At 50.8% G+C, this 15,452-nt stretch overlaps 1 protein-coding gene across 2 annotated transcripts in view; it reads right to left on the reverse strand.

The window, feature by feature from the left end:
- The window catches only part of ARID1A (AT-rich interaction domain 1A), a 53,846-nt gene that overhangs the window by 12,691 nt on the left and 25,703 nt on the right, over nt 1-15,452 (reverse strand). For both annotated transcript variants that reach the window (XM_082071247.1, XM_082071246.1), the window contains 4 exons: nt 2,514-2,754; nt 2,074-2,163; nt 1,206-1,373; nt 320-635 (listed from right to left, as the gene is read on the reverse strand). In XM_082071247.1, coding sequence (XP_081927373.1) covers nt 320-635; nt 1,206-1,373; nt 2,074-2,163; nt 2,514-2,754 — 815 coding nt within the window. The remainder of the gene's footprint in view (nt 1-319; nt 636-1,205; nt 1,374-2,073; nt 2,164-2,513; nt 2,755-15,452) is intronic.

Raw genomic sequence — 15,452 nt, forward strand, 5'->3', positions numbered from 1 at the left:
GGCTCCATCCTCCTGACACTCCCCCTTTCCATCTTGATCCCCAGGAATGAGTCCCCCCTCAGTCTCCTCTTGTCCAGCTCCAGAGCCCCAGCTCCCTCAGCCTTTCCTCACACGGGAGATGCTCCACTCCCTCCAGCATCTTGGTGGCTGCGCTGGACTCTCTCCAGCAGTTCCCTGTCCTGCTGGAACTGAGGGGCCACAACTGGACACAATATTCCAGGTGTGGTCTCCCCAGGGCAGAGCAGAGGGGCAGGATAAACAGCTTTGACACCCAGCTTCGATACGGGGACCTTTACCAAAGGCAAATCTCCCTCCTCACCTGTTCTGGATGGAGTTGGCAGCCGCGTGCATGGCGGCAGCAGCCGCTTCTTGTGCTTTGCGGTTCATGCCGCCCGGGGGGGGACACATCCCCGACCCCACCTGCGGGGGCATGTTGGCCATGTTGGGCCCGTAGGGTCTGTTCCCCATGGCGCCGTGGCTCATCCTCCCGGGAGGAAGGCCGCTGTAGGGTGGCACGCCGCTCTGCCCGTGCATCTGGCTCCCGGCACCCATGGGGTTCATGCTGCCCCCCATTCCTGGGCTGGGGTAGTTGGCGTTGGACATCGCGTTGTAGTTTGGCTGCCTTGGATAACCTCCTGAGGAGATAAAAAACGAGAGGGGAATACAACATTGTTATGAATCACCATAAAAATCTTCTATCAGCAAATATTTAAAGATCACTAACAGAGATGAGGGGGAGTGTTAACACCTCAACAAAAAGTCAAAGAACTTGGCTATAAGCCACATAAAATGTGTTTTGACGTAGCCAAGTAACAACATCGATTCAAAAGCTGCCTGAAACTCTCCCAAACCTCAACCGAGCAGAGTGAGCTAAACGGTCCAGGATAGGAGGCAGAAATCTCATTTAACCCTTTCCAAAACGTTTTCTTCCTCTCCTCTACTTTTCTCTATTACAGTGGATGCATAACCTATGTATTTTTAAATGAGGAAGGATCCTACATTTATAACTAGCCCTGAAAGCAACATATTTCATGGATCTCAACATGAACAGAGCACAGCTCCTTCCAGCTCGTAACCAGCACACTGGTTTGTATTATCAGGACATTCAGAGTGGAAAAATAAAACCAGTTCTCAACGCCGAGATGTTACAACAGAGAGAGCCCCCGTGTATTTGCTGAGCTCAGTTCCCACGATGGTGAACTCACCTTGAGGTCCGTACTGCCCACCCTGGGGTCCGTAGCTGCCCATGGAGTTCTGCTGGTACGGCCCCATCCCGGCGTGCATCTGTCCTCCGGATGACTGGCGGGGAGATAAGGCTGAGCCGGGCTGGGGGGAGCTGTACTGGGGCATCTGCGGGTTCCTCTGCATGTAACCTGGTCGCCCAGTGAGCGGAGAAGACAATTATTAGTGCAAAGTATCCAGGGGTGCCACTGGACACAAGTGTTCTTGGGTAAGAGCAACCCCCCAGATCCACCAACAAAATCCTTCCAGCAACAGCCCAGACAGATTTTACAGCGGTTGCTATTGAGGAGCCTGTGTTATCTGCTAAGATAACAGATCCAATTTCCTGTTTTAACCAGAAAAACACAACAAAACTTGGTGTCACAGCAGTAGACAGTACCAATCCTAAGAGCTTGTTGGCTTTTGTTTGCTTGGTTTTGTTTTCTCAGGGTGAAAACTATATTCCTTCAGCCATGAGAGCTGAAACTCTACATGCATTTTCACCCATGCCAACCTTATTCTCTTAGGTGGAAAGGGAACGCAGTAGCGTTGCGAGCACCCCTCGTTTTGAAGCTTGAGGTCATGGGCCTTGGGCAAGCAACATTCACAGGGAAGCGTGTCAAAAGCCAGAGAAAACATCTTACGAGCCAAACTACTCACTTGGACGGAACATTAAGAGGCCAAACAACCAGCAACAGCTGAATTGACTGGAAGGTGCCTGAACACTTGCAGCTTATAAACCTGGGGCAGCTTTTAAATGCTATTTTGCCACAGAAACTGTGTAATCAGGCCAGGTAATTTTTACCGACGCATCTAGCTTTGCAATTGACTGTTTTAACTCATGTCACGCACCTCGATCTTGCGCTATGCTCGACTGGTTCATGGAAGGATGCATGATACTGTCCGACTGGCCACTGGGCGGTCGGGGCGGCATCTGATTGCCTAAAACCACAAAAAGGAAAGCGGTTAATCACCAAAATTGCAGACCACAAACCCCAGGATACAAGAGTATTAAAACACCAGAACTACAAACAACTTGAGGAGAAGACCACGTTTAACCACAGCGAAGAAAAACAAAAGCAAGATCAGTCACATTAACGAAATGACACTCGCTGGTTTACCAGCCGTCCCACCCGTCGTTGAAAAGTTACAGACGTTTTAAAGGAAACAAAATGAGCTCACAAGACCTCAATAACCACACAGCGCTGGCACTGGCCAGTTCCTCCCCACTGGCTGTTCTGACTCCCCCTCCAGCTGCAGCCCCAGCGAGGGGTGGACGCGAGCGGCGTTACCTGGAACCGCGGCCGGGGAGAGCGGACCAGAGCGGGACTGAGCAACGCTCGCAGGAGATCCAACTGGGGATGGGGAGGGTCCTCTGATGCCTGGCAGGTGAGGAGAGGTATGTGGAGAGAAAGGAGACTGAGCTGGGTTACTCTGCTCTCCTTGACTGCTGGAAATCCCTGACGTGCTCACTCCGGGACTCAGGGCTCCTTCTGTACCCATGGGGAGATCATCTATTGAACCAGACAGGTCCTGCAATACACAGAGAAACACGTCAGGCAAGGATAAAAAGACACGGGGCCGTTCTCTCACACACCGCTAAGGAAGAGTGCATTTCTCCCTCAGGCGCGCTACAAATAGGAATCAATGACCTCGGTTCAAGTTATTGTCAGGAACGAAGGATGTTGCAGACTGAGGGAACTGCCAAATGTGTCTTATCCCGCTGCCTGTCTCTGAACCCGAGAGTTCCCCAGCTGGTTTGCTCAGCGCTTGCTGATGGTCCAAACAACGGGCTAATTCTACTTGCTGCTTTTAATTCAGTTTAGAGGCGAGGACTTAAAGAACAACATCGATAACACCCGTAAAACTGCAAACAGAGGTGACGGTCCATGCGATCGTGGCTTGGAAGAGAAACGTGGCTCAGCCTCTGAAAGACAAAACTCCTGCCTCGCCATAATTAATTCATAAACCTCATACGAGCTGGGAAACGACTCACTGGAGATGGATAAAAACAAACTAAACAGAGATTTAAAAGAAAACCATAAAATACTCTTCAGGGTTCCCTCTTCCCTTCCTTCAAAGATAGCAAAAATTAGCAGTTACGATATCAGCCTGCGAAGTTCAGCTTTTCTTGAAGGCAAGGCCGGAAAACACCCTGGAAAACATGAAAAGCACGAAAAGCTGAAACCTCCAATTGCCACAGTAGCGACTGCAAAGCAACGGCACCAAAAATCAGCTGGCAAGCCCGAAAACTGGGGACGCTTCCAAGAAGACGATGAGCAGATCCAACGTTCACAACTGCACGAGCTGCTTGATAATCAGGTGCATTAATTATTCAGGCTTGGCCCCGAGTGAATGAGTAACAGTCCAAGACGGGGTGAGCGGTGGCACTTTGAACAGAAAGCTGGGAAGTTGTAACTTGTAAAATCTCTGCCAGAGATGCGAAGGATCATGGCAATGTCAGAGCAAAGCTCACCAGGGCTTCATCCCTCCTTTGCGAATCTTTCTGAGTGACCAAACCTGTCTCAGAGTGTCCAAACTGAGCCCCGAAGGCGTTTCGGACCAATTCCCTGTGCGCAGAATTCAGCTGGACGGTGTGAACGGAGCCAGCCCCATTTAAAACACCGCGCGGAAAGGCCGAGCCAACTGATGAATAACTGGGACGCCCCGGTGTCGTTCACGCTGAGTGGAAAATGGCTCGTTTAGCAGCAGTTTGGTAACGTATTCCCAGGTCTGTGCGGTGCGGGAGGACCTCGGACACAGGGTAGCGCAAACTTAGCAACTTAAGAGCTTCGACAACACTTCAACAACTCCTGTCTGGTAGGTAATGTGAGAAAAGGCTCTGATGGCACGTCCCAGCATCTAAGCTGGAGAACAGCACGTCACCGCACCCCAGGATATGGAAAACCGGGGTTATGGAGCAATAAAAGCCAGGAGATCCCCAAGCACCTCCTCACGCTTGTTGGATGGACAGTGACGTTCAGAAAGACTAAAGGGGAGAGCTGGGCCTGACACTCGGTTGTTGGCTGCACCAGGGCAATGTGATCTATTTAACAGCAGAATTTGATCAAAACGCTCCTAACAAATGCTGGCAAATGCCCAATTTGAGCTGCAAACACCAGTCGCTTGGTGGGACGACTTAGTGCACGGTGTGTCCATCCTCCCTGTCCATTACCGCTCCTGTCTGAGAGCATCTGAGAGCATCTGAGAGCACAGCAGCCCCATCGGTGCATTGATTACTGCTGGAGTATAACCTTCCTGAGAAAAAAAACCAACACAGCTTTGTTTTATTTCAAAAAACGGCACAAAAAGCCTAAAAATAGCATCTAAGAGCTCTCGCCATTTTCGCTACCTTCCTGTTGTAACATCTTGCTCCTTTATGCCGCTACGTGGGTTTTTTGCCCCCGGATGACTATGACAAACCCACATTCCTCCTGTGGAAACCATCGAAGTGGGACGAAAGAGACGGTATTTCCAAAATGGTGCATTAAAAAGCATCGACCAACACAAACAAACAAAAGCAGAGCGCTCCTCCCCAGCACTCACTAATTTCAGCCACCGCTACAACACATGTCTCTATCCCCTAAGTCAGCGAAGGGATCAGAATGTCCAGAAGTCAATTCAGTCCGGTCTAAAATTGGCTGGAAATACTGCTATTTCCCTTAAGTACATTATGGTTCTTTTAGTCTGAATCACCAAATGCATCCAAACGGTGTATTCCTATCACTGAAACGGAGCTGGAGGCCAAAACCCTGCGCGGCTTTCAAATCCCCAGCACCACGAGCTTGGAGCGGTTAAACCTTCACACCAGTGGGGCAGAACCTACAGCTGCTTAAATGAGAGATTTTTAGGCTCTAAGGAAAAATAAAACGCATTGTAAATGTACAACGGAGACAAAATAGCAGCACGGAAGGGCAGATATGGAGCAAGATGTGAAAACTTCCTTCTGTTATCAGTACAAGCGACAGGCTTCTCCCAGAGGTAAAACAGGAGGTTTTGCCTCCAGGATTTGAGGAGGTCACTGTTTGCTACACGGTATGAGCGTCATTCATACACGAACGGGGCAAACTAAGAGGTTATGGGTTGGTAACATCAGGCACGAAATATCTGCAAGACAGAAAACGAAGCAACGTTAAAAACTGTTTGGAAATTAACTCCTTAAGTAACTAGATAACGATCTTTGAAGCTGATGTCTTCGACCTTGCCGATGCATCAAAGCTGAAGTGAAGCGCTGCAAGTCATTTAAAAACATTCCGTTTTAATTAAGCGGGTTAATACAGGGTTGCTTTCGACATGCGAGCAAGGGCCCCTCTGCATTGCTAACATACCATCGCGGAGCTCACGGCGGAAAAACCGCCTCCGAGCCCCCCGCATCATCTCAGATCATCAGCTGAAACGAGTGAAAAGCGAACCACGCATCAACCTTTCGCGGGTGTTGGACGTGAACTGCAACAGGACCATAAAAATCAAGCCACTCATAAAGTGACTTTCACCTGTAAGTTGTATGAAATGCGACAATAAGTGGTTTCCCAGCAGCGTTTTCTGAGCCTGTTCCTCAGCAGGATGAGGTTTCTCAGGAGCAAAACTCCTGCAAGAGGAAGAGAGAAGCAGGGACCGAACACCAAAGCGCCAGCAGCTCTTGGGTAAGGAGCTGTTTTCCACCTACCGAGTTATTTCCTCAGGATGCCAACCATCCAGCCACAGTGTTGCTTTGTTAACTAAACCTACAGGACGCCATCCAGCTCGGATTTTGCATCCCAAAAACTAAGGGGAAAGAAAAAAATCTCAGTCTCTCTCTGGTTTGAAGGATGGAGGGAGCAGAGATGCCTTTAGTAAAAATAAAGAGGAGCTCATTGACTAATGGAGCTCTGGTGCGTTCTGGATGAAGCCCAAGAGGAGGGGCTGGGGGGGGTGGTTTTGCCTCCCACGAGCATCGGGACACGACCTGGAACACACGGCTCCCCCGTCCCCTCCCCCGGCAGCGCTAACTCTGCCAACTCCACGGAAACGTCAGGGGCTGGAGAATTTCCTCACGTGTTTCCAATGTGTTTTTTTTAATGCATTTTATTGCTCATCTGCCATGCAGATCAAAAAAAAACCACGCTGGAGGGATTCCAACTATTTCACACAGAATCTCACACTCCCGGCTGGCTGCAGCCCCAAAGCCGGGCTTTTCTTCACTTGAAATACTGCCCGGTGTTATTTTGGGATGTGACCCGATAGCGGGAAGCCCACGGGGACCCCGCCACCATAACCGTTCCAGCTGCGATCGGCTGCCCGGTGCCAGCGTGGTGTGTCGGTGCTGCCGGCAAACCGGGACTTGGCCGCTCGCGCCTTCTCGTCACAGCACAACAAACCTGAAATCGCACGATCTGGTACCCGACGGAGGGTCAGGGGAGTTCAACTCTTGCAGGGAAAAGGTTGCAAGTCCCGGCAGGACTGGGAGCCGGTTAGTTCACGCTGCAAACAGCAAAGGTTTCTTTGAGATGAAAAGAGGAGCCACCATTTCGCTGTATCTGATACGGCGCTCGTTTGTTAAACAAACACCGAGATGAAACAACGAGAAATACTTTAAGATCAAGGTAATGAAATCCCAGAGGAGGGAAGAGTCAAAGCTGGAAGAGCGGGAGGACCAGCCAGAACGCAAATGGGTGTCCCCGTGGGGACCGGCCCTTCCCCTGCCCGTCCTCGGTGTCGATGTGCATGGAGAGCACGGGGACCATGGGCTCTGCCACATCACCAGACAGCGCTCGAGGAAATTACGACCTGGAGACGGGCGTGTGGTGGAGCTTATAAATGCCATAAGGGCAGCTGTTTGTGTAAAGATGCTACGAGCAAGAGAACAACGGCTGCATTTATTCCCCAGTTCTTTCTGAAAGGGAAAAAGCCTCTCTACTGCTTCTCACTGAAATAGCTGCTTTCTATTAGAATTTCCTTTTCCCTGCAGTTTCTTCTTTGGTTATTCAAGGCTTAAAGATCACAAGCTTGTCCTTTCCTTTCCCTTTATTTCCACACGCAAGATACCTTGGTTGCTCTATCACAAAATTTACATGGCTGATGGGCAAACCAGGATCTCCCTGCTGTTCTGGGGAAACTGAGAGGCTCGTTCCTCCTCCTGTGCTACAGACCACGGAATTTTGCATCTGGTGCTTCACAACGCGGCCTGGAGACCTGACCACGCTCCATTGACACCAGGCTACAGAACTGCTTCCCCTGGAGAAACCAGAAGCTGGAGCTGAGCAACACAAGCTACAGCAGAAATGCAGTTGAAAAAGTGCTGCTCCAAAGGCAAAGTAGCTTTGCAGGTCCTGTCCCGTCCCCAGAACACACAGGTTGTCCCAGGAAGAACCACCGTCTGCTCTTGCACCAGCGGTTATTGTGTGGGTGACACCAAGTCAACCTTTACAGCACCAAAAGCACCTTCCAGACGAGCATCGTTCCTGGTGCACGGAGGGGCTGGATGAGACAACGGACGCAGGATGCGTGCGGGACGTCTCTCCAATAAAACCTCCCTCCACACCTCGAACGTTGCTGGAATGTAAAGCGAGCGGAAGATCCTGTTCACGCTCTGTTCCCGTGTGCTCTGCACCCTCTCGCACTTTGGGAGGAGTGGGGTAAAAAAAACCCCAAAAATAAATATTTTTAAGCTGCCATTTTACCTGTTATTGATTCACGTATGTGTGAGAAACATGTTCATCCACATTCCCAGGCTACCCAACATGATTAAAGACAAATAAAACCAAAGCCTAGCAACACAAGCTGGTTTCTTCTTGACCATATAGAGCTCTCCCCCAATGCCATGTGGCTCTTACCTCTGAGACACCGCAAAGTCTGGGTTTAGTTTAACAGGGCAAGAGCCCTTTCTCCTGGCACCAAAACCAGGGGATGCCCAGAAAGGAGATCAGTGTCACACTAGTGTGAGCTGCACAATACACTCCTATGTTTCATTAAAGCTTTTTAAGTTCACAGCCTCGCCTCTTCTATCTCCCTTCAAAATGGGACAAGATCAGCCAGCAGAAGGAACAAAGGGGTTTAATGATGCAATGAAATCAGAGTGTTTGGCCCCTCAGATACGTCCCTGGAGGCTCAACCTCTGATCTGAGCAAGGACCACACGTGAGCAACCAGAAACGGGACAGGTCTCGGGATCTGCAGCAAAACCTCGTGGAGGAAAACCAAGGATCCTGGTTACAAGACTGAGCATAAGGACATTCGGGACCTCTGAAGTGCCACTTACTCACCCAAGCAGCCCTTCAGTAAAGGAAATGGGCACTAGACCTTTCCTACTTCAAGGGAAAACCACCTGCCCACTGAAACAAGTATCAGGAAGGCAACACCATCTCGGCGTCAGCCTCTGCTACGTGGAATCCATATTCCCTTCCTGAAGCTCCTCTCGGGCATCAGCGCTGACAACAGCAAACCTAAGATGGGGACTAGAATGTGCCAGAGAGATTCGTGCAGTTTCCTCGCTCAAAAAGCAGCTGAAAAGCTCGTTCTTGCCGTCTGGCTGTAGAGGAGCTGGTAGGAGCTGTAGCTGCACTGCAGGAAAGGAGCGTTGGAAGGAGCCGCGGGAGGAGGGGCTCGCTGCCTCACCAGGAATTTCACTCCGGTTGCAAAAATAAGCTGCGGTTCTAATCCACCTCGGTAAATCTAGGAGGGTCCGGTTCTTCGGCTGAAAGCAGGTACAAAATAAAGAGAGGACGGCAGACGGAAGCGCCGCTGGCTTTACTACATTCCTGCAACGGGAGAGCGTGCGGAACAGCCAGCGTTGCTACCGCAGCAGCCATTGATTTTTCAGAGGTCGATACTCCACTCCCACGGATCCACTCGGCAGGAGCTTTAATCACATCTACTGCTCCTACCCCTCTGCCACCCCCTTGGTTGTTCCCCCTCCAAATAAAATTAACAAAAAGGGAGACTGGGAGGCAAAGGGGTTTTTCTCCCCTCTCCGACCACTGAGCAAACACAGATTTCATATTCTCGGTCTTTGGAGAGATTCGAAGGCTGTAGTTGCAGCACCAAGTGTAGAAGGAGCGATGTGATTCATCCACAGAACAAGATGTCGCCGAAGGGAAAAGCCCCAGCCTGGAAGGGCAGCGTTCCCACCAGAGCTCTTCCGAGGACCCTGGGAAACACAGCAGCAAAACTCTCCAGTTTCCATTTAACCCTTTGAAAGCCGCTCAGCTTCTAAAAAGCACCGCCAGGTTTATCTAAATGTTGATACGACACGAAGCGTTCCGAGTCGTGTCACCTGGGTTGACAGCGAAGCGCCACCCAGCAGCGCTGTCACACTGAGGGACAAAATCTCCAGCCACACGCTGGCCTTAAAACGAGTTGCGGGAAGAACACGTGGAGGACGCTGCGCACGACGAGCAGCATCACAGCAGCGCCTGAGGATGCTCTTGGCGACGCTGATTTTTTGGAGGGTGTTGGGGATGCGTGGGGAAAGAGACCTACATATCGATCGCATCCATCAGCAGGGCCGATCCCACCCTGCGAAGGTGAGAACCCGGCCCAGGTCTCACACGACTGACCACAAACCCTTTAAATAAAGAGCTTTCTTCATCTTCTAGAGGTTTTCCAGCATTCTGCTTCAGTCTGAAGACCAACCCCAGATCATATAAATCGCTCCATTAGCGTTAGTTGTCCCTCCTGTCGCCGGCCGGGAGGATCTTCCAGCTCCCTCGGGATGGTGTTTTCCAGCCTGTGTTCCATTTAGACTCCGAAGCATTTAGTCACTTGGCGTGCGATGGTGCCACCGCACGAGTTCGGGTGGGTGAAGAAATGCAGCAAAGGCAGGACTTTGAAACAGTTAAAACATTTTAAAAGTTCAGGCCAATGCTTTGGATTTTAAGACAATTCACAGCTTTTAGTATTATCAGCCTCTTTGAAACAATTAAGAGTGACAGAATCAATTCCTCAAAAAGTAGAAGGCAAGAAGATTTAGGAGAGAAGATTTCTAAGGCATCAGGTATTTGCAAGGCTGATGAATCTGCTCTGGCTGGAAGAAGCTGCTGCAGAGACAGCTGAAATCCAGCAGCTCCTTCCCAAAGGCCCTGGGCGCTGTGGGGACACGAGGGGCCGCGCTGAGCGCCCAACACCAGCTGGGGCATCTCTAGAGACACCGCGTCCACCAGGAACCGTCTGCGACGCTGCACCCGGGTACCACGGGACAGAGAAACCGGACAGACACTGGAAAGAACCACAGAAACTCTGCTCTGGCCCCGGCTCAGAGCGGTGAGCGCGCACGGGAAGAGGCGACAGAACCATGGAAACCTGGCCCAGGCACATGCTGGCGTGCGCCCGGCGCTACCTGCAGGGCCAGGGTGCCAGAACAGCCCTTTCCTAGAGACAGCACTTGAGGAAATCCAACTTGCTGTTTGTTTGGTTTGGTAAATAGAGGTTACTACTCTCCTGGGTAAGACCCGATTCAAAATTGTAATTAAAACCAATTCTACAGCTCCTCCTCCAATTATCAGGACTGGTCTGAAATCGCCTCGTATCCCCAAGGTGCTGGCGGAGCTCGGCCCTGGGCCCCTGCCATGCCCCACATTTCAGCGCCATGTGGAAACAGCTTTCTCGGCGGCGTTTCTGACCGTGCGCATCTCCGAGACGAGTCGATCCAGCACGCCCAAAGGACGCCAGCAGGAAAACGATGCCTGGAAAGCGAGAGCTCAGGTGTGGCAGCATCTAAAACACAGGCGGGGCTGCGGGCCAACGTTAAACACCTTCGTTTATCCCCGCGACCGCTCCGCATGGCACAGAAGGTCAGAGTGTGCGACCTCAGGTGGGGCGGTTTGATGGAAAGGGAGGAGGACGAGGTTGCACCGTCCCACGTCAGACTGACAAGAGGCTTCCGTGCCATTTAAAGAGTCTCCAATGACACCGAGTCAGCAGCAAAGAGGAAGCAAAAAACCCGTTTCTGTTTTACAGAAAGCGCGTTTCGCAGCGGTCACGTCACACAGCGCAGTTCGGCGGACACCCGAGGAGCAGCTCCGCGTTCCATCCGCGTGCGTGCGACAGAGCACAGACTATTGTTCGGGATCCAAGAGCAGAAACTGGTCATCCTACAGCAATTTCCTGATTAAACACTGACCTGCCTGCTCGCTCCGGCCTGGCCTGAGAGAATGAGATCCCGGCCCTCTCGCCCGCCTCCCCGCAGGGTCACCCTCTCCTCTTTCGCTTGGGTCCGTGAGCGAAATTGTTCCTAATAAAACACAAGGCGGGGGGTTCGGGGAATCTGTGCGAGGCGTGCGGGCAGGAAGCAGAGCTGAGCCGCTCGCGACCAGAATAGAAACAGGAAACGAGCCCGGCACCGAGCAGAGCTGCACCAGCGGCTCCCAACAGCAGCGGCTCAGAAACGATGTTTACTGGTGGTGGAGCCTCCACACAGGGCGGTGTGGGGACAGAACCACCGAATCACAGGGACAAGAAGGGACCTGGAAAGCTCATCCAGTGCAATCCCCCCATGGAGCAGGAACACCCAGATGAGGTTACACAGGAAGGTGTCCAGGCGGGTTGGAATGTCTGCACAGAAGGAGACTCCACAACCCCCTGGGCAGCCTGGGCCAGGCTCTGCCACCCTCACCCCAACAAGTTGCTTCTCAAATTTAAGTGGAACCTCCTGTGTTCCAGTTTGCACCCATTGCCCCTTGTCCTGTCACTGGTTGTCACCAGAAGAGCCTGGCTCCATCCTCCTGACACTCCCCCTTTCCATATTGATCCCCATGAATGAGTCCCCCCTCAGTCTCCTCTTGTCCAGCTCCAGAGCCCCAGCTCCCTCAGCCTTTCCTCACACGGGAGATGCTCCACTCCCTCCAGCATCTTGGTGGCTGCGCTGGACTCTCTCCAGCAGTTCCCTGTCCTGCTGGAACTGAGGGGCCACAACTGGACACAAGATTCCAGGTGTGGTCTCCCCAGGGCAGAGCAGAGGGGCAGGAGAACCTCTCTGACCTACTGACCACCCCCTTCTAACCCACCCCAGGTACCATTGGCTTCCTGGCCACAAGGGCCCAGCGCTGGCTCATGGTCACCCTGCTGTCCCCAGGTCCATTTCCCCTACGCTCCGGGAAAAGCTCGGGTGGAGGAGCCTTGGTCAGGAAAACAACACTTTCAACTCCCTGTATTGCCATAACTTGGGATAGAAGCCTTCGTATGGGCATCACCTGGAGCGCACCCATCTCTCTATATCGTGTTTCGGGTGTTGTGCTCCTGGGATGTTCATCTGCACATCCAGTGTGCTGCCCGGGCACCCAGCACAACCGCCCTGCTTTGAAATGCATCTGCACTAATCCCTCTCTTAAGACAAGCTCAAAAGGCCAAATACAAACCAAAGAGAAGCAGGAAGTCCCACACGGAAAATAACTTAAAAAGGCCTGAAGTAACCAGCAAATTCAACTCTTAAAGGTTCTTTTCCCCTCCTCAGAAATACATGGTCAAAATGATTCATTTTGAGCTCAAAGAATTTTTAAGAAAACATTCATTTCCTGGGCTGCATCTCTCTCCCCATCCACAGCAGCTTTGAGAGAGGTTTTTGCTGCAGTTCAGCCTGTTGCGTTGATAATTTCCAGGTCAGGGGACGCAGCTGACAGAGCTCAACTTTATTCAAGTGCCTGCCAAGCACACGTTGCAATGACCACTTGGGAAGAATGGAAAATCCAAACGGTGCTTCCCTGACAACCTCCACAGTGTCCAAATTCAGAAGCCACTGATCCCCAGAGGGGGAGAGGTGACCAAAGGAACGCTCCGTGTACTGACGGCTGAGTTCCTGCGCACAAGCCAAACTCTGAGCCTCAATTCTCACCCCTCTCCACAAAACTTCATTTTGCTACATCCATCCTGCAGAGATCTGAGACCAGAACGCACACTGAGACGCTAAATACGGATCAGGAATTTGGTTTGGGTTGGTTCTATTTCTCCTGCCACTGACAAGACACTCTTCAGACCTGAAGTCAGAGATGAATCAACACGAAATGAAGCTGAATGAGCAGAACGGTTTTCCAATAGTGTAAAATATTGAGATTGAAACAATTCCCACTCTCCCCACAAGACAAAACCAAGTTGCCCACAAACGGGATGGGGTTTTTCCCTCAGGCCACGCAGCACATTGACCAAAACAAGCGCATTGACCAAACCAAACTAAGGCCGTTCTGGGTGGGAATTCTGGAACCTCTGTCCAAGCTGCCCCAGTTTCACTTCATCACATATTTGCTGCAACAAAAACCCAAAGGCAACATAGCTATTTCAGGACCTCCCAATCCCTCCTCCAGTCCCACCCCACGCAGGATCTTTCCTGTGGAAGCACCACCGAAAACATCAGCTTTGCTTTCCACAGAGAGGAAAACGTCACTGGAGAAAGCCCAGAAGGTCCAGTGAAAAGCAAATACAAGCCAGTCTATACTGCTATCAAATCAGTCTTGCTTATAAATTGCTTCTGGGGCTGACCTAGAAGTCCTCATCTATCTCAAACCATCAGGAACTCACACTCAACTCCTTCACACAGCCCATAAAACAGACTGAGGCAACAGAACAATCTGTTGCATGTTTCCTAATGAGATATAAAATTCCTCCCAAGCAGCCCAGAAGTCTGCAGAACTTTGCAGCAGAACTGATCAGCAATCCAACCCCAAATGGGTGTCCTAACACCCTCTTTGCTACCCCATATCAGCACCTTCCACATCTAAGCAGAAGGTAATGAATAGCTGGAAATATGTGACTCCTAGAAACCCAGAACCTAAACCTCAAAAGGCAAAACACCAAATAAACTGGGTAAGACTCGCTGGGAAGAATTCTTTTGCTAAGGAGAAGAGAGTCAGGAATCTCCTGGGAGAAACACATTTATACTGAGGATGACTATTCCTCTATTACACCCAGAGACAAAAGACGGCACTTCGCTTCTCCCGTACACAATAGCAATCGCGGTTGAGTTTCGCTGCGATCCTGACAGAGCCTCCCTGGGGAAACCGCAGATTCCGCAGAGAAGTTCTCACCTAGGGAAAGAGGAGCAGCCGGGCCGCTCGCGGGGACGCTGTGAAACACATCGCTGAGCTCAAGGTAGCACAGCATCCGCCCCCAAAATGCAGCAAATACAATCTTCAGAAAGAGAACAAGAAACCAGGAAACACATAATTAAGCTGGAACAGCACCAGTAGATATGGAAGACCAGGCATTTTGCTACTTACAGCTAGAGAAATCAGTGATTTGACTCTACTGCTGTTAAAAGTGTGAGTATGGGAGCATCGTCAGGAAAAACTTAGTGACGTAAGAATATGTATCGGGAAGGGATCGTGAAGACCCCCCCACAGAACAATCAACGTGACATTCTCAGACAGACCCTGACAGAGCCAACAAGAGCTCGTGGAGTCAACAACCCGACAACGTCACCATTGGGAGATCAGCAACTTCTGAAACGGTGACAGGACCCAAGGGGGATCCCCTCTTCATTGCTTTGAATTCCAGCATTAGTGTTGATGTACAATATTAATGTGTAAAGGCCAAAGATTCGTAAAGGCTCAGGGTACATAAATTTCACACTTCGTAAGCACCTAAAAAAGCAGCAACCTCCTTTTCCTGCTGGAGCTGATCTACGTTTAATTAAAGATGATACACGGCCCGATTTGCCCCATTCTAAGATATCCAGCGAGCCACTCCTAAAACCCCCCGAGGCTCGGAAAGGGGCTCAGAACTCCACAGAAAAAATTAAAAGCCCACAAAACTAACTAAGCTTCTGTAAGTCATCCATAATGGCAAAACAGGGAGCCAGGAATCCTCCTGAGCAGGATAAAACTTCCTAAAGCAGACAGACTCGAGCAATAGAAGGAAGATAAAAAGAAATTGATAGCGCCCTTCCACGCAGCTCTTTTGTTTCCAAGCACTCCCAGGTCAAACTTTGTGCAAGAGATTGATCACGGAAATGAAGAGTCGGCTTCCAACACCTCCCAGGGTCTCCCCATCGTCCCCAGCATCGCGCTCTGCTGCTTCCTCAATTCACAGACACGGGCGCTGGGCTTGTCCTACCAGATCCCAACTAGAGGACAAAGAACCACCGGACACCTACAAGAATAAAGCTGAGTTTCTGCAGGGGGGTCTCCTTGTTTTGAAGTTTTGCTTACTGAGGAATAGAAGGTCCAAAAGTACAACAAGCTAAAGACTGCTGGATGTCTTAAATGCTAATTATTTGGTGATCAAGTCAGGTAAACAAGGTGTTTCAAACAGAAGGGAGCTTATAGCGGG

This window comes from Streptopelia decaocto (assembly GCF_964273445.1).
Source record: "Streptopelia decaocto genome assembly, chromosome: 23".
Taxonomy (NCBI): Eukaryota; Metazoa; Chordata; class Aves; order Columbiformes; family Columbidae; genus Streptopelia; species Streptopelia decaocto.